The following is a 23,398-nucleotide window of genomic DNA, read 5'->3' on the forward strand; positions in this document are numbered from 1 at the left end:
TGCCTTCGGAAAGGCAAGGCGACCTGGTTCAGGAACGGCACGGCGACCAACCCCTGGTCGCTCGGTCCATACGCACACAGACACCAATGTGGTGGATGACAAAATGGCCTTTATTGCCATGTGGCATGGCATTATATAGCTTGAGTAACGTCACATCCGTTTTGCTTACATCACAGTCTATACACTATTGGCTGTCCCGAGGGGGGGCGGAGGGCCCTGTCTTTCCGTACAGCACGAGATCTTCCAGCCGCCAGACCCTGGCTACATTTCCCCCCTCCCTATGCATAATTAAATTGGCTAAATATAACAATTCTAAAAAACTACAGGTATAAAAATCCTAGATATAAAACATCCTGTTCCTATCTTAAACTTTATAACAATCTTAAAAAATTTAAATGTACAACGATCTCAAAAATATATACTGTAAACTTGAATAGAAAAATACAAGGCATGTTGAACTTGAGGTAGTTTGGGGGTAACAGGGTATAAAAATATTCCTAGAGCAATTGTTGATGCTGTACCAACATGATGTTAACTGTATCTAACCGGCTCCTGACAAATGACACGAGTCTGTTCAGTATGCAGGGTCCAAAGATTAATGCTATCATGATCATTGTGATCGGTCCCATCAAGGTAGATATCAAGGTGTTCAGCCATGGTGAATGGTTGAACCATGCTGCAAACCAATCTTGTTGTGCCTCTTGTTGCCGGGGTGTGCAGGTTACGAGGACGTCTGGTGATCCGGTTCTGTGGATAAAAACTTACAGTTTTCATTAGTTTAGGTCAGGCTTAATAGACTTAAGCGGACACCACTTGACTTTCCCATCTTTTTTGACTGCAGCATACCCTCACCCTGTAAGGACTAGCCTCCACCCTTGTTCCCATTCCCCTAGCTCATTTCTAATTATAACCAACGGGCCTTCTTCTAGCGCTCGAGCGGCCCAATGTTTTTGTGTAGGGCTATTCTTCTCTTCCCCCCTAGGAAATTGATTCAGTGCTAAAAGAGCGGTCGCTAGCAGGCGTGCTTGGTCTCCTGAGGGGATGACATTGACAAAACCCTCTGTCTTTGCCAGCACCTCTAATTTAGTTTTCAGGGTTTGATTTGCTCTTTCGACTATGGCTTGTCCTGTGCTATTGTATGGAATGCCATGTATTAGGGTGATACCCCATTTCAGAGCAAATGTCTGGACTGATTTGGAAACAAAATTTGGGCCATTGTCTGTTTTGATCTGACTAGGGATACCAAGCCATGCCATGACCGTTATCCAATGCTGGATGGTCGCTTTGGAGTCGGTTTTGGGGTGTTGTGTGGCTACGATCATTCCGCTATAGGTGTCCACAGTTACTGCTAGCCACGCTCGAGGTTTCAGCAACTGACAGAGTGTAAAATCTGTCTGCCACACTTCAGAGGCCTTGAGACCTCTGGGGTTGACTCCACTGGACCACAGTGGTGCTTTCTGACAGTGAGGACATGTAGCAACTACGTGTTTCGCATCAGTGACAGAAATCCCGCATTTCTTCGCTAGCGCTTTGGCCCCGATGTGAAGAGACTCATGTAACTGCCGGGCATCCCTTAGCGCCCACACTCCTTTTGCAGCGGCGTCTGCTTTGTCATTGCCATTTTGGAAAAACCCTTTGACCGGGTTATGGCTGTTGACGTGGATGACCGATATGGTGCCCTCTCGAGAAGAGAGTGCTTCTTCCAGCGTTAGGGCTACTGCTGATGTTGACACGCCGGGTCCTGACATGGCTAAGCAAAGCTTGGCCACGAACATCGAATCGGTCACTATGTTAAGGTGTTCCGTTGGAAACAGTCCACATGCCAGCACTATGGCCATTGCTTCTAGCTGCTGAACTGAAAGCGCACAATCGGTCATTTTGATGCAGTGCCATTCTTCTCCTGATTGCCACACTGCCGCCGCGGTTGAGGTTGTTGAGGATGCATCTGTGAAGACTGTTGGTCCCTGTTGGGGCCGGTCCATGATCTTCTGTGGGATGTCAATGTTGACGATTTCCAGCATTTGAGTCCAGGGGGGCTTTGCAGTGTACCGAACTTCTCCACCAAATCCGACAAGGGCTATAGCTAAATACTCTGACATGGTCACTGATTGTATTGGGAGCTGTTTGCGGAAGGGTAGGAATATCCTGGCAGGTTCAATGCCTAGGTGTCTTAGGGCGAGCTTTCTGCCTTTCATGATGAGATTGCCAAGGCACTCGACTCCTGGAGAGAATGCACGTGATGGCTTTCCTAGGACTATCCATTGTATTGGCTGGGCTTTTTCAGGTGGCCCCTGGGCCAGTGTCCCTACTCCCCCTCCCTTTGTGAAATGTACGTACAGGTCGAGTGGAACACCTGGGTTCCACCTGGCAAGCATGCTTGATGATACCTGTTGCTCGATGAAATCGAGGGAGTTCATTGCTTCTGTCATCAGAGTTTTTTGTTCCCATGGGTTCTTTCCTTTTAGAAGATCATGCAGGGGGGCCATGATTTCGGGGGGTATCAGGACAATATTGCGGAGCCATTGCAAGGACCCCACTAATTGTTGCATGTCGTGGAGTGTTCTGATGTCCCGACGGATTTTAATTTGGGGGGGTGTTATATAAGAACTGGTGATCCCCACTCCCAGAAAGGTTACACATGGTCCTCTTTTGACTTTTGCGCTCGCAATTTCGAACCCGTTTGTTTTTAAAGTTTCTGAAACTGCTGATACCAGATGGTCCACCTGACTTCCTGACGGCGCGGCAATCAAGATATCGTCCATGTACTGAATGATAGTCACTGTCGGGTCACTGCGCCGAACCGGTGCCAGCGCCCGATCCACTGCAATCTGGCAGATGGTAGGTGAGTTGATCATTCCCTGAGGCAGCACTTTCCACTGGAAGCGCAGGTTAGGGCGTTGGCTGTTTGGGAACATGACAGAAAAAGCAAACCGCTCCTTGTCCTCTTCATGCAGGGGTATTGAAAAGAAACAGTCCTTAATATCAAGGACGGCACAAGGTTGTCCTTCTGGTATCATGGAGTTCATAGGTAATAACGTTTGGACAGGACCCATTGGTTGGATCCTCTTGTTTACTTCTCGCAGGTCATGAAGGAGACGAAACCCTTCACCAGACCGTTTGGGGATTACAAAAACTGGGGTGTTCCATGGGCTGGTGGAAGGCTCTATGTGACCTCGTTGTAGTTCTCGGTCAACTAGTTCAAGAAGAGCGTCCATTCGAGGCTTTGGTAGGGGCCACTGCTCGACCCACACTGGGTCGGACGACTTCCACATCTGTCTGATTGGTGGAAGTGGGTGTACAGCAGTGGCCCTCACGGTAAATTTGTCACCCTGGCTTTCAAAAGGGCTAGAGCGTCCCTTCCCAACAGGGGTGGGACTCCAGGCATGACACATGGGAAGAGGGTTATGGTTTTCTCCGGTCCTTTTTCCGTGTGAAGCGTGATCGCTACTAATTGAGCACTCTTTCGAGCCTGGGTTAGTCCTCCGACTCCGCCCACCATGGGGGCATTCTCCAGTTTCCAGTGCTGGGGCCAGTTTGTTTCGGGAATGACTGTAACATCTGCTCCGGTGTCAATCAAAAAGGGAACACTAATGGTGATGTCATTTAAGGTATTGCAGAGGGAACAGATCCCCCAAACCACTGGCGGGCTATCACATTTCACTGCCAGGGCCACCCTGGGGTCTCGCCCCCAGAAGATGGTCCTTGCTGTTCCTGAGGTAGGGGCAGGTTTGGCTGGATTGTTGGTTGAGCCATAAAGTTGGTTGCTTCTCGAGGGTGCTGTGGGTTCGGATGCATTCCACCCCATCCGCGGTTGGTATGGTTGGGCCGCCTCATGTCCCACGTGGGAGGGGGCTGTGCACGGCCCCGGTGCCCTCTCCCCCTCCCGTTTCCCTGGTTTCTAGATCTGCATTCCCTGGCGAAATGTCCCTTCTTTCCACAAACCCAACAGAGTCCTCTGGGTCGATTTTGGTGTGGGGGGAGTGCTGTTGGTGGGTCCTCCAACCGAGGGCAGTTTGCTACCATATGCCCTGCCTGACCGCATTTAAAACATGCCATCACATTAGCCATCATGGTATTAACAGCCGTCTGAATTGGGGTTAGATGCTCTTCCCTTGCGACGTGCCTAATCATGTCCGTGATACTCGACCTCACTGGCAGTGAACGTAGGATTTCTTTGGTTACTGAGTTACACTGCTGACGTAAACAGTCTGCGACAACTGGGCCTTTTGCTTCTGCAGGCAGGGTTGAGGAGTCAACTGCTGCCTGGAGGCGATCCACAAATTGTGCAAAACTCTCACTTTCCTTTTGCTTAATCGAGGACCACGGCGATGGCTTGACAACAGTTCTGGAAGTTGCGTGAATGGCTTCTCTGGCTGCGCGAGTGGTTGCCATAATTTCATGGACCCGCAGGCCCTGGGCCTGCGCCTGGGGGGTGATCATTGTTGGGTCTTTACCCATCAGCCGCTGCAGTGTGGAGCCGTAGAGTGGGTGGTCTGCCCCGGTCACCTGGGCTAGTTGCCTTGTACAGTGGTCCTCCCATTCTTGTTTAAACACAAACATCCCTGCTCCGTCAAAGATCATTCTACAGGCTTGATTTATATCAAATGGGAGCAGATCATCTCCCCCAAAAAGGCCATCTATGAGGCTGGTGACCATAGCAGAATTGAGTCCTTTGTCTGCAATTGCCTTAATAATTGTATGTATGTCCTTAAGGTTTATTGGTGAAAAGACCCTCTGTCCCCCCTCCGTTAGCCGGACCGGGAATGCTAGTGTGGTTGGTGGGACCATCAGCACATGCAATTTTTATTCCTTTCCAGTCGGTGAAAGGGAATTCTTCCCCTCGCAGTCCTTTTTTATTTTGGATTTTATTTTTATTTTTATTTTGGATGGGGATATATTTGCTTTTGACTGTATTTATTCCCATTTCCTCTTCCTCTGAAGTTGAATCCGTCGCGAACTCCTCGCTCCAGTCCGTGTCTGACCCGAGGTCAGAGCTCGACTGACCGGCCGCTTCCGGTTGCCAGTGCCCTCTTGTCGGGCTCCGGCCCCGCCCCCTTCTGTCACGGGCGGGCGGACTCCGGCCCCACCCCCCTCCTCTGCGAGTGGGCGGTTCCCTCCCTCCCGGCTCACCCCGCCCCCTGCGGGGCGGGCTGTTTGCCCTATAAGGCGGGTGGCTCTGATTGGCTCCGCCCTTTGCTCACGGCCCCCTCCCCCTGCCGCTCGTGCACGCCCAGCGATGCCGGCGCCTCCTCCCCGCCCCCGCCACGTGCGCCTTCGCCCCGCTCCCTCCTCTTGCGCTCGGCGCCATCTCGGGGCGCACATGGCGGCGGTTCAGCCCAGAGCTCCTCAGACCCCGGTATCTCCGCGGCGCCCCTGGCCTCCTCGGCCAGCCCGCGCCAAAAGGATACGGCTCGTCTAAGCCTCTCCGTGAGCGGGTCGGGCTCCGGGGACCGTGGGGGGTCCGGGGACCGTGGGGCCGCGCCGCCCCCCCGCCGATCGGGGCTGGGGCTGCGCGGGGGGGTCAAAGCGGGCGGAGATTCCAATGTTTTTGTCTCGCCTCCCCCCGGATCCCCGGGCTCGGCGGAATCGTCACCGCCCGGGGGGTGCAAGGTCTGTGTGGCTGCCCCGACTCCCAGTTTCGGGGTGACCTTTAAACAATTCTTTGCCTCCCTCCAGGTCTCCTGTTCTCGTAGGGCTTTCTCCAGGGCCTGCACGACCCTCCCCCACGATTTCAGGTTTTTTCCACTACCCGAAGACATCGTCTCCTTGGCTAAAGCTTTAGTACATTTGTCCCACACCTCAGGGTGGAGAATATCCACCGGCTGGTCAATGACCCCGGTTTGCAGAAGTCTTGCAACAGCAAGAGTAAAATCTTTGGGCTTACAATCAATCCCCCACTGCTTATGTATTTGTAATACGACCTTCACAAGGGTTTCCATTTCGACCTTCACGAGTGCCTCAATCCTCGTTGGTTCCGGAGCGTCCTCCTCCTTGTTGGTCCGGGGCGTCCGCCGGGCTGGTTTTACCGCTCCGGCCGCCGTTCACCAGATTCCAGGCGATTTCCCGATTCGGGGCGAGATCCCTTGACTCCCGGGTATTAAATCATATTTTGGAATTATGTACTCTCTTAGGCACTTCTCTCAGTAAACTATTTTCCTAGCATGGACTATTTTAGCAAAGCCAACAATTTACAGTTCGTGTTCTCCAGTAGAAACAAATGATGTCAAATTATTGCATGAATACAGGCATTTGGAGAAACAGCACCACCTTGACTGTATTGGGCTGTCAAGAAGCACAAGGTTCAACCTACCATGCAAGTCAACTTGATATCTACCAGTAGCAGCAAGGCAGACCTACAGAATTTGGCAAACCTGGAAAAGATTGAGGAGACAATACAGCTAGGATAGACAAGTAGGTTGGAGCAGCAGCTCGCTCCCATCAGATGGTGTTTATCTTAAGAAGGATGAGATACATTAGAACAAAGTTCCCGCACACGCTGCCGAAATTTCTACCTGTTTCTAGGATGCATTTATGCTCTGCGCTGGAGTTCATAGTGCTGAGATATTTGCACAAGGACCAACCAGGTGTAGGGACACATCCCACTATCCTTAAAATCCTCTGTCATAAATAACAGATCACTAACTCCGACTGCAACCTCACGTCTGAGGAATATATATGTATTTTAGAAATAATGGATATGTACCAAAGTGTTAAGTCTGCTGCACAGCAGAGAAAACAAAAATACCCCACTGCTGTTAAATGAGTGATAAGGCTTTAGATATGTTTGTTTATCTTGGTTAGGACCTGTAGCCAGGGTCTGGCGGCCGGAAGATCTCGTGCTGTACGGAAAGACAGGGCCCTCTCCCCCCCCCTCGGGACAGCCAATAGTGTATAGACTGTGATGTAAGCAAAACGGATGTGACGTTACTCAAGCTATATAATGCCGTGCCGCATGGCAATAAAGGCCATTTTGTCATCCACCACATTGGTGTCTGTGTGCATATGGACCGAGCGACCAGGGGTTGGTCGCCGTGCCGTTCCTGAACCAGGTCGCCTTGCCTTTCCGAAGGCAACAAGGACCAAACAAATGACATTATTTAGACAAGTAAGTTATCTCATGGTCACTCTGTTCTTTGAGAGTGATATGGACAAAGGGGAAACAAGGCAAGATTCGCCTAAAACACATGATAACTTTGTGCAGCTCAATCTTGTCTGCAAAAAGAGAGCTGGCAGCAGAGTCCCCATTGCTAGAGGCTGATAGCCTGGATGCCAAAGGTGTAATACAATGTGGCTGCAAATAGAGACTCATGAAAACTGTGCTCTGGAGAGAGGGAGTATTTCACTTCACACCAGCAGGCAAGGTTCAGTATTTCAGAGATAATCACAGGCAAACTTTCTCGCTGTACTAAGAGTTATTGAGTCTTAACAACTGAAGCCTCCTAATCTAAGGGGCCATGATGGATGTTGTGTTTGGTCTGTGTTAAGCACAAACAGGCAGGTGGCAGTGGCAAGTCCCCCTGAGCCACCAGCCCCTGCCTCAGTTATTCTGCAGCAGGGCCTTCCTCCAGCTCTCCAGGGCTCTGCCCTGCCCAGGAGGTGTGCAGTCCACAGGGCTGGGGCTGCAGACATTTTTCAGCTTTAGGGAGACACAAGCAGCCCCAATACTCCAACACATCCCATCTCACCCCACCAGGCCACAGAGCAACCTGGATTTTCAATTGCTGTTGCACGCTCTCCTCCCCTTCCTCTCTGGTCTCACCACAGAGAAGCTGCTGTGAGAAAACAAAATGAAACTGCAACAGTGAGTGCTGAGTGCTAAGTCCAAAGCAGATGTTACTTGGTTAAGTTTTTATTCATGTGCAAGGGGCAGAATCAGCTTTAGCAACCCAAACAAATACTCCAATAGGTATAATTTAGGTGATTGCTGCCAAATCAGCACAGCTACCTGTGGTTGTTTGACACCTCTGCGAGCTCTGAAGCTCTGCTGCTGCTGACAAGAAGGGCAGCAGAACAAGGGGCAGTAGATGTCTAGTGCTGCTGCACTGGTCTTGTAACTCATCTGAGGTGCAGGGATGCTGTGTTTTTGTAATGCAAATAGGTGCTGCTCCCAGCTGCCTGCGCTGCCAAGGGGCAGAGGTGTCAGGTGCTAAAAGCAGCATCTGACCTGAGACACAGACGGTAAACACCGAGACCCAAAAGGGGAAGAAAGTGGCAAGCATGAATGAACCCAAGGGAAAAAAAAGGTTTGAGAGATGGCATCAGGAGCGGGCAATTGTGTGCAAGGAACAAGTAGTAGAAATCAGTAGCCACACAGGCATCAGTCAAATTCCTCTCTGTATAAATTTGGTGTAGCAAGCCTATAAAAAGACAACATGAAAGGCACAAAGGAAATGAGATTGGACAAAACCCCAACCATGGAAAATAGTGAGGAAAAGGAAAGCAACAGAAAATGAGGTGGAAACCAGCACATGAGAAAAAAAAAGCATACCTAGACAGGACCAGACTGGTATAAGTTTCCTCCACTCAAAATTGCTATCTTGTCAGCCTGGCACTGGTAAGCTTTTCCACCCTTCCTGCTCTTCTGAAAATCTGAGTGCTGAGCTGTATTTGCTTCCTCCTGGGAGCTGTAGTTTCCATCAGTTACTCAGGAAAAATTGTTTCTCGGTAGTAAACGTGCAGAGATTGAACCAAACTAGATAATTCAGGACAAGGATCACCCCAAAGCCCAAACATGACTTTATTTAGGTCCAGAGTTTCAGCTAAAGCCCTTCTTCACAGGTATGCTGAAGATAATTATATTTTGGGTCAAGGCAGTATAAATGCTGTTACAACTCAGTAGTAATCCTTCCTATGAACAGCTTTTGCAAATCCCACTCTGTCATTCCCACGGTCAAAAACACAGTAAAATGCAGACATAAAGACATCTCCTAAAATCCAGAGCGGGCCGGAGTCGGTGGTGATGTCCAGAGACTGAAAGCCACTTATGCAGAAAGTCTGGTCTTCAATAGACTCCTGGAAAGGAAGGCACGTGTCCTTGTGGCCACCAGCTCCATCCCTGGCTCGGGGGGTAGGGACAGGGGAGCAGGGAGGCTGGGGATACACACCTTCACAATGTACTGCTCTGCTGTCAGCTTGTATTCATGGTGTCCGATTGTGAAGGTGATGTGAGGCAAGCTGGACAGTCTTCTGCAGTCTACGAGAAACTGTATGCAATGCACCAATTTAGATGGGATGGGTTTGCCTTTTTTTCAGTACTGCACTGTGAATTCAATACTTTTGCAGCAGGTAATACTGAATTTACCACAGCAAAACCCCAGCAGGCCGACTTACGGCCCAACACTGCCCTCCGGCTTTCCAGCTGCTGCCCTGGGTCAAACCAGCCCAACAGCCCAGACTGCCGCACCCAAGCCCCTGGGGACCCAGGGCTGATGGAAATCCTTCCAAGCCCCAAAAGTGACAAGGTGAAGGAGCACTCTCACCTCCCTCCAGTACAACTCAGAAGCAGAACATTGTGTGTGAGCCTGAGTGAACCCATGTTAGCCAGGTTTGCTCAGCAAAAGCCCTTGGTGCTCTGGCTGGGACTGAGTGGAGGGAGACGCAGGGAGAGCCCTGCAGCTGCAGCTCATCCTGCTCTCTCCTGTAACATCATTGTTTTAGGGGACAAAGAAAGCTGGTGAGGAAAAAGGCACTTCATACTCTGGAGTGGGATTTAAAGAGCAGAAGAAGGGCTAAACTCTGGCATGGCCATTCATTTCCATAAATAATACATTCACTTACAGTAACACACCAGATCATTTCCTGGCTTTTCTAGTTACTTCATGAAACAATTGGCTTGTTAAATAGCATTGCAGAATGCTCCAGGCCCCCGAGGGACCTTTGCTGTAAACTTTCCTATTTAAAGTCATTGTTTTAGAATCTTCCTATAGGGAAGAATCTACTTTTGTTGTTGTTGTTGTTGTTAACTCTGTTTTATGAAAACTAAATCTTGTGTATACTTACCAAGTGTCATACCACTAGAACAAAACAAACCATGGGATACAGAGGGTAGGGGTAAAAAAGCCAATATAATGGTTTGTAGGATACGAGAAGCAAGACATAATTAATTTACATAGTTAGTATGTCCAGAACATATTAATTCTTGCTGAGGAGAGATGACACCTATAGCCAGGGACTTTGAAATGAAGTGTTTCTCTGATTTTCCAAATGTCCTCGTCAAACCGTGACACCAGAATAAAATTATCTTGGATGTAGAGTATGGATCAGTTCCTCACACTGATGTCCCCATCATTTCCTTACACACAGTACTGATGACTATGGGAGAGGAGGTAGACATTTCACTGAAAGGGTAATTAAACACTGGAACAGGCTGCCCTGGAGGTGTTTAAGCGACATGTAAATGTGGTGCTTAGGAACATGGTTTAAGCACTGGGTTTGGTAGAGTTAGGTTATGGTTGGACTTGATAATCTTATAGGTCCTTCACAACCAGAACGAATCTGTGATTCTGTGATTTGGGAGGAGGGCTGGGACAGCACTGCAGACAGGTCTAAACCAGCATGGCTTTGAGTTCAGTGCTGTCCTGGAAACAACACTTTAGCTGAGACAGACTCTGAAATTATTTCAGTTATTTTCCCACTCTATAAGCTCTTTGCACTGAATTGCAGTTTCTCTTCCTCTTTGGCTGTTTTCTGGCTGTATAGTTCTTACCTCTCCAGTATGTGATGGGCTTGCTCCAACATGCTCCTGTAACCGCCTGATTTGTGAAGAGGGGCCAGTGATAAGAGAAGTGCCTGAGTCAACGATGGCTTCGCAGCCATGGGAGCAAAATGCCACCCGGCCCTGGATCTTTATGCTGCAATTGAAAACAAAGCATCTCTAAGCAAATGGATACATGTTCTGACTGAAGAAGCATATTATTGCTAGTTAAAGTACCAGAGTACTGTCTGGAGTTAAAGCTAGCTGCCAAGCTCTCCCAATCTTAAAAGAATGTCTGTAAAGGACAAGAAAGTAATAAAAGGAAGCAGCATGAGGAAGACTTCTCATTTGTGGACCCACTCCTCTCTCTCAGAACTCCTACCACCCTAATAATTTTTTGCCTGCTGATGAATTTGTTCTCACCCAGAAGTATGTGTCCTCATTGATTTCTGCAGCAGGAGAAAGAAGGGACAATGACAACTTTGACAAAGGTTAAAAGGAAAGATGAAAGCAGGACCTGGAGCCAGATTCAGTTTCTGGGTGTCTTAACCTCTTAACTGAATAGTCCATCAAGAATCAACATGACCATTGGTGTATCATGTTAAAACATATTAACATGCTCTCCCAGAAACCTGCTACCCGTGTCACAGCAGATGTAGGGAGCTAATAAACCCGAGGGTCTCATCCTGGCAAACCTTCTCTTTGAAAGACACAAGGGTAAAACACTGGAGGGGCAGCCTCCTCCATCTGTATCGCCAGGTGTTTGTCTGTGGGGTTTATCTGAGGAGATGAATTCCACCAATTATTTCATACATACATACATACATACATACATACATACATACTTGTTCAGGTGTATTTGCCAGTAGTTTTTCTCAGTGACTGGGACCCAGTGGATTGAACCTTTGTAGCGAGAATGGTCTATCCCTCCCAGAATCAACTCACCACCATTCTCAGTGTCATCTCCTCTGAAAGCAGAAGACAGGTTAACACAGACATGGGAATGTGCCAGCATGTGCCATTGAGCTTGCACTTGAAAAGCAAAAGATAAACCACAGCCCTTTCTAAGTTTAGATATAGAAGGCTGGAGGGATGATTTCTGGGTTATAACGGTGTATGTCCTAACTCAGAGCCTCCAGACAACCTCTGAGAAGAGTCAGTGTAGGCTGCCAAGGGCTAAGATAGGCATCAGGAGCAGGTGGAGCCAGTTGCTGTTCTCGCCTCAGAATAAACACTAGATAAATTGGTGGAGTTACAGCTAGCTCTAGATGAGGTAACAGTTCTTTTCAGAGAAAGGGGCTACTTGGTGGCAGCGCAGCATTTCTCTTCGTCTCCACTGGCCAGAGGGAAACATCAGACAACTCAGATATGATGAGCCTGAGCTGGGAGCTTTTCTTTTGTTTATGCACAGCTCCAACAAGAGTAACGCTCTGTCCAAAATTTCATGGTTCTCTCCAGTGTATTTTTCCTTTTCACTCCATATTTTTCAGAGGGGAAAAAAAAAAAAAAAAAAAAAAAAAAAAGGGGGGGGGTTGGGAGGGAGAATTACTTTCTAGAACTGAAGATTTATACAGATGCATAGTTGTCTCAACCATTACAATAGGTCTGTGTCTTTTTTGGCAGTATAATTTTAAAGACTGACCTTTTCAGATAGAAAGAGAAGATTGGCTCTTCAACCAGCTGCTGGTTCATGATGCTGTCAAAAACAGGCAGAGCATTGCCCACTGCTAAGGAGGGGTATCCCAAACCCAGCACACCATCAAAATGGGCAAGGGCAAAGGTTATTCCAGGCTCAAATACTGACTCGCCAAAGTCCTGTCCCTTGATGGAGATGTTACTTATCTGTTTGGTACAAATGAAAGACACCATAAGTAACAAGAAATTGGCCACATTTCAGGTCCATATAAATGGATTAATTGCCATTACAAAGCCTGAATACCCTTGTGTGACTCCCATCAACAGAGAAGGTGCCCATTTGGTGGGTAGGCTGCACTGATCACTTTTAATACTTTATTTCTGTGGATGTTTCTTCATCAGCCCAGGACAGAACCCAAGGAAAGAAGCAGAAATGCAAATCTTAGGGGTTTGTCTGGGTAGCCCAAAGACCAGGCAGCAGTCACACTTCTCAGCAGCCAGCTTGGTGGGACCTTGCCCTGTCCTTGCCTGAACCAGGCAAAGTCTTCCAGGGCAAGGTCAGTATCTGAACTGCCCTGAAAACAGTTGACCTGGTCCCATGTTGGGTCGGGGCTCACCTGCAGTGTGTCTTTGCCAGCAATGCCCAGAAGCTGTCCCGTGCCGTATTGCAAGGAGAAAGCTTTCCCTCCGTGCTCATATGAATCCGACATAAAGGACTTAAATTTCTGGTGCATACCTACACAAAACAAATGACACCTGTGGACCGAGGGGAGGCCCTGGCACCGCGCCTGCTCCCCAGTGCAGAGCCAGCAGAGATGCAGGCAAAGCAGATTTTGGCTTGTCTTATGAGGAAGGCAACAACAGATGGCCATTAACCCACAGGCACCCCTGTTTTTCCAAACCCCAAATGTTATTTTGGGTTACAGTGGCAAATTTATAGAAAAATGGGCATTTCCACTGCTCTTTGTAGCTATCTTGGGTTTATTTTCATGCCATTTACATCAGGCACCCTGTGGTGCAGAGGCACCTTTGGCAGCTGCAGCCATTGCCCGCCCTCAAGGGTGCTTCAAATCCTCCCCCCCATATCCCCGCTGCAGGCAAAGGAGAAATGGCCAAGGCACCCGAGGCAGGTGGAGCATTAAGGGAGGGTGCTGTTTCTTACGGCATGCTTCGCTGATGCAATAAGCAGAAGGGACCCAAAAATTGGAGGAGCCAGTGTCAAAGATGACGGTGAAGCTCTGTGGCGGCGTGCCCACGCTCACAACGCCGTAGTACTGTGCCTGGGGGAGGAACGACCTGGTCAGCCCTGGCCTGCCTCCCAGGGAGCTATTCCTGAGGAAAAAGGAGACTTGGGAGCACCACACAAGGCTTTCTCAGGGCATTTGGTGCAGTTGCATCTAAACATACATGCACACCACAGGGGAGTGTGTCTGGCTCTATGAGTGGCTGCAGGCAGCAGATTTCACTCCAGGTGCAGCATTTTTAAAGCTTTTTAAGCAAATGGTTAGTCACATTCCCCATGAAGTCAATGAGCCCTTTTGTATCCACTTCAGTGGTGGCAAGGTGAGCCCCACGATGAAGCTCTCACACAACCACACAAGCTTTCAGGCAACTCCCTGCTGATGTCAGTAAGAAATCATAGAATTGTGGAGGTTGGAGAAGACCTTTAAGATCATCACTTCCAACAGTTAACCTAGCACTAACAAGTCCACCACTAAACCATGTCCCTGATTCAACCATCTCCCTGGGCAGCCTGTTCTAGTGCCTGACAACCCTTTTGGTGAATAAATTTTTCCTAATATCCAATCTAAACCTCCCCTGGTACAACTTGAGGCTGTTTTCTCTTATCCTGTTGTTTGTTACTAGGGAGAAAAGACCAACCCTCACCTCGCTATGATCTCCTTTTAGGTAGTTGTAGAGAGCAATGAGGTGTCCCTTCAGCCTCCTTTTCTCAAGGTTAAACAGCCCCAGTTTCCTCAGACACTCCTCATAAGACGTGTTCTCCAGACCCTTCACCAGCTTCGTTGCCCTTTGGACACCTCAGTGTCTTTCTTGTAGTGAGGGGCCCAAAACTGAGCACAGTATTCGAGGTGCAGCCTCACCAGTGCCAAGTACAGGGAAACGATTACTTCCCTCATCCTGCTGATCACCCTATTTCTGATACAGGCCAGGATGCCATTGGCCTTCTTGGCCACCTGGGCACACTGATGGCTCATGTCCATCCACCTGTCATCCAGCACCCCCAGGTCTTTTTCTGCCAGGCAGCTTTCCAGCCACTCTTCTCCAGGCCTGTAGCATTGCCTGGGGTTGTTGTGACCCAAGTGCAGGACCTGGCCCTTGACCTTGTTGAACCTCACACAATTGGCCTCCTGCCTGTCCAGGTGCCTCCACAGAGCCTTCATACCCTCAGGCAGATCAACACTCCTACCCAATCAGTGTCATCTGCAAACGTACTGAAGGTGCACTTGATCCCCTCATCCAGATTATTGATAAAGATATTCAACAAAACTGGCCCCAACACTGAGCTCTGAACACCATTTGTGACCAGCCACCAGGGGGATTTAACTCCATTTGCTGTAATGGGTGGTTTCACACCAGTGATGCAAAGAGAGCATGACCCACCTCTGCCAGGATCAGAGAGCTCTGACCCACGGCACAACTGCTGTTACTGGTGGCTGGGAGTTTTTCCTTAGCAATTAACAGCTATTACCAAGTTAAAAATGTAATTCTGTTGCAGAGACTGTGTCTGAGGTACTGAACAAAGTTCATCCAGTGGATAAAGAAACCACTGACCATCCTTGGATACAAGTTGAAGCCAGATATAATCTGTGAACACGTGAATGCTGGAGTGAAGAGCTTATCCACATCCCGAATGCAAGTGTCTAAGTGCTCCTATCTGGCCCTGGAAGAGCACTTCAGCATTAAGAGACCTATTTTTAGGAAAAGGCATTTCTGGAATTCAAGCTCAGATAGATAAGCAATATCCAGTGCCAAGCCTTTTGTAGCAATACAAATATTTGAATATGTATCTTCAAGTGCATACTTGTTAATTACTACACTGAATATAGTTTCTGGCCCCAGAGTTTGTAGTCTGAAGGAGGTGATCATGAAAAGGCAAGCAAGCATGCTCTCTAAGAGAATATCCAGCTGTACAGCAGGATTTTATTCCTTCCCTTATTAAACAAAACTTCATTGATTAATCTGTAAAGTGAGGCAGCTCTAAATCATGTTGGTCCAAAAAAACCCAACCCAATCCCTTCCCATGAACACACCACACTGAAACCCCCATAAAACTGTTCCTGATACATAGAATATAGCTTAATGTTGTAATAAGACTCTGCTACTAAAAGCTCAGTCCTGAACCAAGATTGGTAGAGGCAGACCTTCCATATTTGCTTGGAGCCCAACCAAGTCCTATACACACCTATACAAAAGCAAGACCTGTCCCAGGACTGCCACTGCTCAGCTTTCTACCTGGGTGCCACCCAGGTTAACCTAGATCCATACTGTCACAGTTAAAACTGGATTTATCCTGGCCCAAACCAGGACGCATACAGGTTTTATTTTGCAGACAGCTAAACTAATTTTTTATGATCTAGTATTTATAGCATAGAGCAACAAGCCATCTCAAGCCCCATAATTTCATTGAGAGACTAGATTTCAAATGTGCTGGGGAAAAAATTCTGCCTTCAAGAAAACAACAAGCCCTTGTGATTGCACCACCAAAACTGTACTTACATTCATGTAATCATACAGCCTTTCTGAGGCAGTTCCTACAGATAAAGCAGTATCTGCAGGGAAGCAATGCAGGTACCTCCGGGCAAAAACGTCTGGGTGGTGATTCCTCCAGAATTCCTCTAATTCTCCCTTTTCTTTCAGCTTTTTCTTGATAGATTTGAATCGAATGAGAGGGATTCTACACGAAAAAAATGAACACACAAAAATTAACTGGATCTCTGGACTGAAGTCTCTTGAGACTTCTCATATAATCTTTTTGTAAAAACTTGTTTGATCTTTGAGACCTCAGGTAAGCAAGCATGGGTGACCCAGGCAGCAAGCTGAGACACATGCCAACAATACTGGGCACGTATTCTTACCGTTCCATGGCCATGGCCAATGGGATGTAAACCACAGCCAAGAGTATCACCCTCATGGCTCCAAGCAGTTCGGAGTCTAATGACACTCATTTACTCAGAAGTCCCTTTTTTATACCCCGTTGTCAGCAGAGGGCCATTCACCAGGTCAATCAATCACAGGAGGTCAGGGCTTTGGCAGAAATCCAATTAATTTGCTCTCAGAGTAACCACTGGATTGTGCAAATATGGGTGTTCGGTGAAGCTACTAAGGCACAGATAACCAGAGCACAGTCTAGACAAAACAGACATTTTACTAACAATCCTTAATGCCTTTTACATAAATACAATAAATGGGGTGAGCTTGGCTCCCAACAGCATGGGAAAGAAGAGGCTCTCCAAGGACTTGCCTGGTTTCCTCTGGATAAGCTGCTTTTCAAGCTCATTTTAGTGACAAGTGGCCCAGAAGTGTCCAAAGCAGAGAAAGAAGATAGAATATATAACCATTCCCCTTTTACATGGAGACATTTCAGCAGGGCTGAGCAGACAGACGTGAGAGAGTTGTGACAACTCGTCCTCTAAAAACTGAAGTTTAATTCCCTATTTACAGGAGAGCTCCAGTCTAAATGTAAATGATACCCCCAAAAAAATGGCTCTTAAAAGTAAAAAATGTGACAGGCTGCATCATACAGTAACAAATAGTCACTGGTCATGTAGACATTTCAGCAAGACGTGGAAGCACAGACTTGGGTTTATTTTCCTGCAAGTTTCCTGAGATGAGCAGTTCCCAGCCCTGCCTGACACTTGGGTTCAAGTCAAACTGGCAGAAAAATAATGGTGTCAAAAAAAGACTTTGATCTGACAGAGAGTAGCCCCAAACCCATTAGCTGCCTGGGAGGAAACTCAGCACTGAGTCTGCAATCTACTTATGAGACTTTTTGAATCTTTCCTCTGCATGAGAAAGCAGGGTGAGCAATTACATACTGCAGCCTAGCATATATTAAGGCTAAATTTGAATAATCTGCCATTTTTGTTGAAAAGACTGTGCTCACTGGGAAAAGAGCAGTAATGATTATTCCTCTGCAAAACCTCTCATTTAAAATAAAGAGTGCTCACCACGTGAAGGTGAACTGGGACTAAGTAACCCCTGCAAAAGAGAGCAGATGTGTGACAGTGTGTAGCAAAGAATGAATGTCAAGAACATGGAGGAGGCAGGACACATCATCTGCTCAAGCAGTAATGCTCCACTTAAGGAAAAATAACATAAAAAACCACACGTGCAGCATTTGTGACTGAAGAAGGGGTCTAAACACCTGTCGCAGACTACAATTAAATGTAATGCATATCATTAAGAGCATATGCTAAAGACATCCTTAAAAATTATTCTTTTAAGCCTCCTTCCTTGCAGCATCAGGTTGATTGAGGAGGGACATGACAGGCTTAAAATCAATGATTTTAGAGCTCTTTTCATTAGTCCCCTGGATTCTGAAATACACTGTTGGATTCCCCAAATTTACCTCCAAACTCTTGAGGGCTACACAACCTGCTCTCAGCAAAGGCTGAGTCTGGTGTCCTCACACAGCTGTGTGCAGAAGTTTGGGTCTGAAAAAGCACCAGTATTTCTATTCTAGTATTTCATTTTTAAAACAAAATACATTAAAAATGCAGGAATAATAGCACACAGCTTTTATATTTATTTCTATTTTATTTTGATTTTTTTTAAATTGCCCAGCTCTGACGAGTATTCCCTGTTTCTTCTGGACTCAGAGGTTTTACATGTGTTCTCAGCAAACAACCACATTGTCCATCTCACAGCCATCCCAGCCACTGAGCTCTAGGAGCTGGACACTGGAAAGGAGAACAGTGAGCAACAGATGTGGTCACTTGTGAACTTTGAGAATGCAAAGACATTTCTCAAGGACCCTCCACGTGCCACTTGACATGCAGCAGAGCAGATGTCATGCCCGCTGGTACAGCAGTGTCGTTTTGACAAGAGCAGGACAATGTCTGTGCTGAGCACTTTTATCACTTGAACTTTTCCTCAAATGCCACAAATGCTTCTGGGAAATCATGAATGCTCATGTTGGAGGGCACCAGGGTAACTTTGAAGACGTGAAGTGGCTTCCAAAACACCCCCCTCGATCTACTGAGGGGATTGCCTTTGCCTTAGAGCCTCTGCTGAGGTGCTGATTCTCAGAAGGCTCAAGATCGTTCATTTTATTGCAAATGTAGCCCTTTATTACCCCACCACACAAAGGTCATTTATTCCCAAATACTCTGATCTCATAGTGTGTTCCAAGCAGACATTCATTGAGCCAACAGAGGTACAAAATGCAGCAACAAAAGGTCATTGTGACTTTTTTTGATAAGCTGGAATAATCATTAAACTACAACGCAGAGGATCCCTAAGAAATAGCTGTCTGCAGCTTAAAGGTTTCATTGAGTAGAACTAATTTAAGTAGAAAAAACGTATATGTATATGTATCTATAGACACAGGGTATGTTGCAAAGTTATTTCTCTCCATACAGGTTGTTAAGAAAAATGTACATAAATTATATTATTAATATACTATTACCTAGGCTTTTATGTTGTTGCAGGACATCTGAAGGGATTTGTCTAAGGGACTTATCTTTGCCACGGATGTCAATTTATTACTATTTATGCCAAATGCATTTGTGCCCTAATGGGGTGGGCAACCTTGCCTTTATGATGCTACAGCTTCTCAGAAATGGCAACAAATACATAAACCTACTGAGGGCCATGGGAATACTTTCTTAGAAGTCAGATCACATTCCAAGGTAACTGCTTGGAAAAGATGCCCTGTGAATTGCACAGATAACATGTTTCCACAGCAGTCCTCTGACGGGGCACATAATAAAGCAGTAAAGAAGTGGCCAGCAAAGAAACGGCTAGTCTGAGATGCTCATTTGGTGCAAACCAGCTCTTACTACTGGCATGCTGTGCACAGCACGTCCCACCTCCTGTCATCAGAGAGAGTGTTTTCAGTACCACACTTGCACAGTGCAGCCACAGACATCTGCAACATTCTCCAGGCTTGATACTCTGCCCAGCTTCTCAGTCCAAAACCTATTTTATGACATGCAGGTTGCAGGGCTCATTGTTCTCCATCCTGCTGCAATACCGGTTCACAGATGCCCTCTCTGTTGCTGTTCTCCCTCAGGAAACCCTCCATACATCCTTCATACCACTACTGCTGCATGACAGGGACACTCACCTCGCAGGGAAAAGATCAGTAAACAACTTATAGCCTCTATCAAATTGATAGTTAAGAGCTGCTTTGCATTTGAAAGTGAGGGCAGAACTCTGTATTACCAGATTTGACTGGAGATCTCGAGGCCACCTTAACTGTTTTACACTGCTTTTTTCTCAATCTTCTTTTTTCAATATTCAATATTTCAATATTCTTTTTTCCAAGAATATGTTGCTCCTAGCAATCATGTATTTTGACTGTATAGCATGTAATGCCCAGAAACTGACTGCACATTGTTTGAAGAAAGTGTCCTCCCTAAATTATGGTAGGCAAAGAAAATCACAGCAATAGCTGTAAATATCAAAGTAGGGAGCCAGCTGCTGGAAAGGATATTTCACCTTAAAACACTCTGCCAGTTTTCACACCCAAAGAATATGCTAAAGCCATAACCAAGAAGCAAGCAAGACAATCCCCAAGAAAGCTTAAAGCAGCAGCTGCTCAAGAGGTCAAAGTATGCAGAGGTGCCTACATGTGGGAAGGTTCCTCCTTTTATCAGAGGAGCTCCTGACAATGGGTCTTGCTGAAAGGAGGAGGCAAACAGTTTACACTGTCACATCTAAGTAGTCATATCTTTCAGCATCATATTTACCTCACTTACAACAAGTGAGCATCTTGATGGAATTTAATCCATGGCAGTTTCTTGCCAGGCTTTAGTCCGGATCTGGGAACTGCAGTAGCATGGTCAGAAGGTGGCCAGCAAAGAGCCGTGGCAGGTTGCGATAGTGAGGGTATTAAAACTGGGATTCAGACAAGAAGCAAAACATAATGTAATGAAAAAGGCCCTACACAGTCAAGAGTGCCAGAGGCTACAGTAAACACCATTGAATTAGTAACATAAATTGTGGAACAGCTCAAGATAGCAGTTTGCCAAGTATTTGTGTTAAAGCTTTAAGATAAGTACCGGGTGGCAAGTAACACTCTGAACTTATGTATTTGGCACCTTGCAAAGTAAACCCCTAACAGTGCCACTTGTCTGGAAAGTCAGTCAAGTCTTGACACGTATTTTAAACAACAATTCGATTACACCCAACATTTCCGCTGAAGTTTTTCATGAAAGCTAGAAGTCTTAGTTTAAAAATTTGGTCCTCTGTGGTGTTTACTTTCCTGAGCCAATCCCCCCAGCCAGCACCAGCTGCATAGGCAGCACGGCCAGAGCCAGAGGTGAGGGGCTGCAGCATCAGGGTGACAGTTTGGGGCAAAATGGCAGATTACTTGTGGTGTGCAGGAAGAGGCAAGAAGGAATGTTTTCAGGGGGGAGGGAGCAAGCAAGTGGGAGTGCGGGCGAGAGAGAGAGAGACCTGTGCTCTGAGTTGTCCTGTCTGTAATCCCCGTCACCAAACACTCATTCAGTTATCAGAAACATTTCAGAGCCCTGGAGATTAATGGCTGGTGCCACGTAAACAGAGCCTTATATTGGGAAGACAAAGTTACTGGCAGGTCAGTGCACAGCAGGAGAAGACCAAGGCAGGTCCCCTGTTCCTTGCGGTTCTGGTGGTCCCCAAACAAAGGAAGTCCTGGGATGGGCAACAGTCTGAAAGCCATAGTTGCTTTTGTGCCCTCCAATGGATGCCAAAAGTACCTCCTTGAAGACCTAGAAGAGATGCCAGTGGATAAAATGGTGGATCTGAGTGGCAGGCAGCTGAGGCGGCTGCCTCTGCACATTTGCTCTTTTAGGGAACTGGTTAAGCTGTACCTGAGCGACAACAACCTGAACCACCTGCCTCCCGAGCTGGAACAACTGCAAAACCTGCAGATCCTGGCGCTGGACTTCAACAACTTCAAAGCTCTGCCCTTGGTTGTGTGCACGCTGAAGCAGCTGTGCATCCTCTACCTGGGCAACAACAAGCTCTGCAGCCTGCCCCTCGAACTTCGGCTCCTGCAGAACCTCAAGACCCTCTGGATCGAGTCCAACTGCCTGCAGTTCCTGCCTGAAGTGGTGTGTGAGCTCAGCCTGCTCAAGACCCTGCACGCCGGCTCCAACGCCCTGCGCACGCTGCCCCCCCAGCTGCGCCGCCTGCACGAGCTGCGCACCATCTGGCTGTCGGGCAACCTGCTGTCCGAGTTCCCCCCCGTCCTCCTGGACATGCCTTTTCTGGAGGTGATCGATGTGGATCGCAATTCCATCCGGTTCTTCCCCAGCCTGGCTCACCTGCCCGGCCTGAAGCTGGTGATCTACGATCACAATCCTTGCGGGAACGCACCCAAAGTGGCCAAAGGGGTGCGCAGGGTAGGGAGGTGGTCAGAGGAGACCCCTGAGCCCCGCAAGAGGTCTGGGGCAGTGATAGAAATCTCTCTCGATGAGAAACCATCACTACCTGCTGCTGCCAAGCCCGAGCCAGAGACCGAGCCCTGCTGAGGCTCACCTGCCCGTGCAGGCCAAAGGCACAGAGCACCCACAGATGCTGCCCCACCTCTACCTCTTCCTCGCTCGCTGGTGTCCAGGAGTACCATGCTGCCTGGCAAGTCTTCAGAAGTTTAGAGCCAGGTGACAGCAGAACTCTCTTGTAGACACCCCTTTTTGAGAGCATTCTCTAGGGGAAAGACTTCCTCCCTTTCCCCTTCCTCCCATGTAGGAACATCTTCAGAGTTTGCAGTAGAGATGAAGACGCAGTTTAGATGTTTTCCATGGGTGAATTGTATGGCACACGTAGGGACTCGCTGCTCTTCACCCATGGGGTTGTCCTCCCTTCCACCTTGCTGAGGTGTCTGAGCTCAGTTGGAAGCCACTGTTTCAGGTGATGGTCACTGCTGGGAGTCACAGCTTTAAAGTTACCCACAATGTTCTTCTCTGATGACTTATTTGAAACCCAGCAGCAACAGCTTAAAGGCTTCCCTGCCTGCTGTGTGGGAAGCTGTAGCAGAGCCTTGGCTGCACTCTCAAGGAAACAGCACATACATACCAGCAAGCTCTCCTCTCACACTGCTGCCTTCTTCCCAGAAAAACGGTGACAACACTGTTTTGTTATTACCAAGCATCATTTGAAATGATGGTGAGGAAAGCTAGCAACTTTGCTGCTACCTTTTATCTAACCAGCTATGCTGCCTGAAAGGGTAACCATCCACACTGAGTTTTCATGCAGCAGCAAAGAAGAAAATAAAATGGAAAATCCACAAGAACTGCAAAGGTAAAGCTGCATGAATAAAACCCAGGGCTGAGAGCCTGCTGCTACAGGCTTGCACTGAATTTGAAGCAGAGGCAAACTTCAATCACGACTTCAGCAGGGTGTTTCCCCAGCTTGCAACTCAGACTGGTTCAGATTCCCTTGGAAATGTGCTGAACTAGTTTAAGTATGCTTTGCTTTAATTGTACAACACAGAAATTGGGCTCAAAATGACATTTTTAGCTTTTGATTCCATTGCACGGATCATTGAGTTTGGCAAAATACAGCTTTTTTTGAAAAAAGGTGAGGAGCCCTTGGTGCAGAACTGCCACTTCCCCCCCTGCCTCGCTTGTCAGTGGCACCACCGTGTCTCAGCAGCCCAGCCTGCAGGAGCGGCAGTTGGCTTCCCAGAAGAGGTTTGATTTGATGCCAGTTCGTGACTGCTTTATGTCATTTACATGCTTGAAAATTTATCTGGAAATATAGACTCTGCTAGCACTTGCTGTCTTGTTAAATGAAGTTTGAATTTGGATCTGGCTGGCACCCATGTAGTCATTAAATTAAATAAAGTGTACTAGCATCTTGCTGAGTTAAACCAGCCAGCTTTGGCATTCACTGAATTCT

The 23,398-nt window shown here is 47.5% G+C and overlaps 2 protein-coding genes across 2 annotated transcripts; one reads left to right on the forward strand and one right to left on the reverse strand.

Annotated features, from left to right (window-relative positions):
• Window positions 1–8,718: 8,718 nt before the first annotated feature.
• On the reverse strand, window positions 8,719–16,488 carry LOC127387891 (cathepsin E-like). Its single transcript, XM_051626765.1, has 9 exons — window positions 16,426–16,488; window positions 16,067–16,244; window positions 13,491–13,608; window positions 12,946–13,064; window positions 12,336–12,535; window positions 11,539–11,661; window positions 10,706–10,850; window positions 9,105–9,203; window positions 8,719–9,012 (listed from the first exon to the last, which is right to left on the reverse strand). Exons 1-9 carry the CDS (start codon window positions 16,479–16,481, stop codon window positions 8,833–8,835), a joined length of 1,218 nt encoding a protein of 405 aa, XP_051482725.1. The 5' UTR covers window positions 16,482–16,488; the 3' UTR covers window positions 8,719–8,832.
• Window positions 16,489–21,192: 4,704 nt separating this feature from the next.
• LRRC10 (leucine rich repeat containing 10) lies at window positions 21,193–22,029 on the forward strand. The gene has a single exon (XM_051639244.1). The coding sequence runs from the start codon at window positions 21,193–21,195 to the stop codon at window positions 22,027–22,029; it is 837 nt and encodes a 278-aa protein (XP_051495204.1).
• The last annotated feature ends 1,369 nt before the right edge of the window (window positions 22,030–23,398 follow it).

Source organism: Apus apus, chromosome 1 (genome assembly GCF_020740795.1).
Source record: "Apus apus isolate bApuApu2 chromosome 1, bApuApu2.pri.cur, whole genome shotgun sequence".
In the NCBI taxonomy this organism is placed as follows: Eukaryota; Metazoa; Chordata; class Aves; order Apodiformes; family Apodidae; genus Apus; species Apus apus.

Coding starts and splice junctions, on each gene's coding strand:
- LOC127387891 (XM_051626765.1), bottom strand. CDS start 16,481: ATGAGGGTGATACTCTTGGCTGTGGTTTACATCCCATTGGCCATGGCC. Junction 11,662..12,335: donor TTCTCTTTCTATCTGAAAAG/GTCAGTCTTTAA, acceptor TTCTGCTTTCAG/AGGAGATGACACTGAGAATG. Junction 9,204..10,705: donor GCCCATCACATACTGGAGAG/GTAAGAACTATA, acceptor CATTGCATACAG/TTTCTCGTAGACTGCAGAAG.
- LRRC10 (XM_051639244.1), top strand. CDS start 21,193: ATGGGCAACAGTCTGAAAGCCATAGTTGCTTTTGTGCCCTCCAATGGA.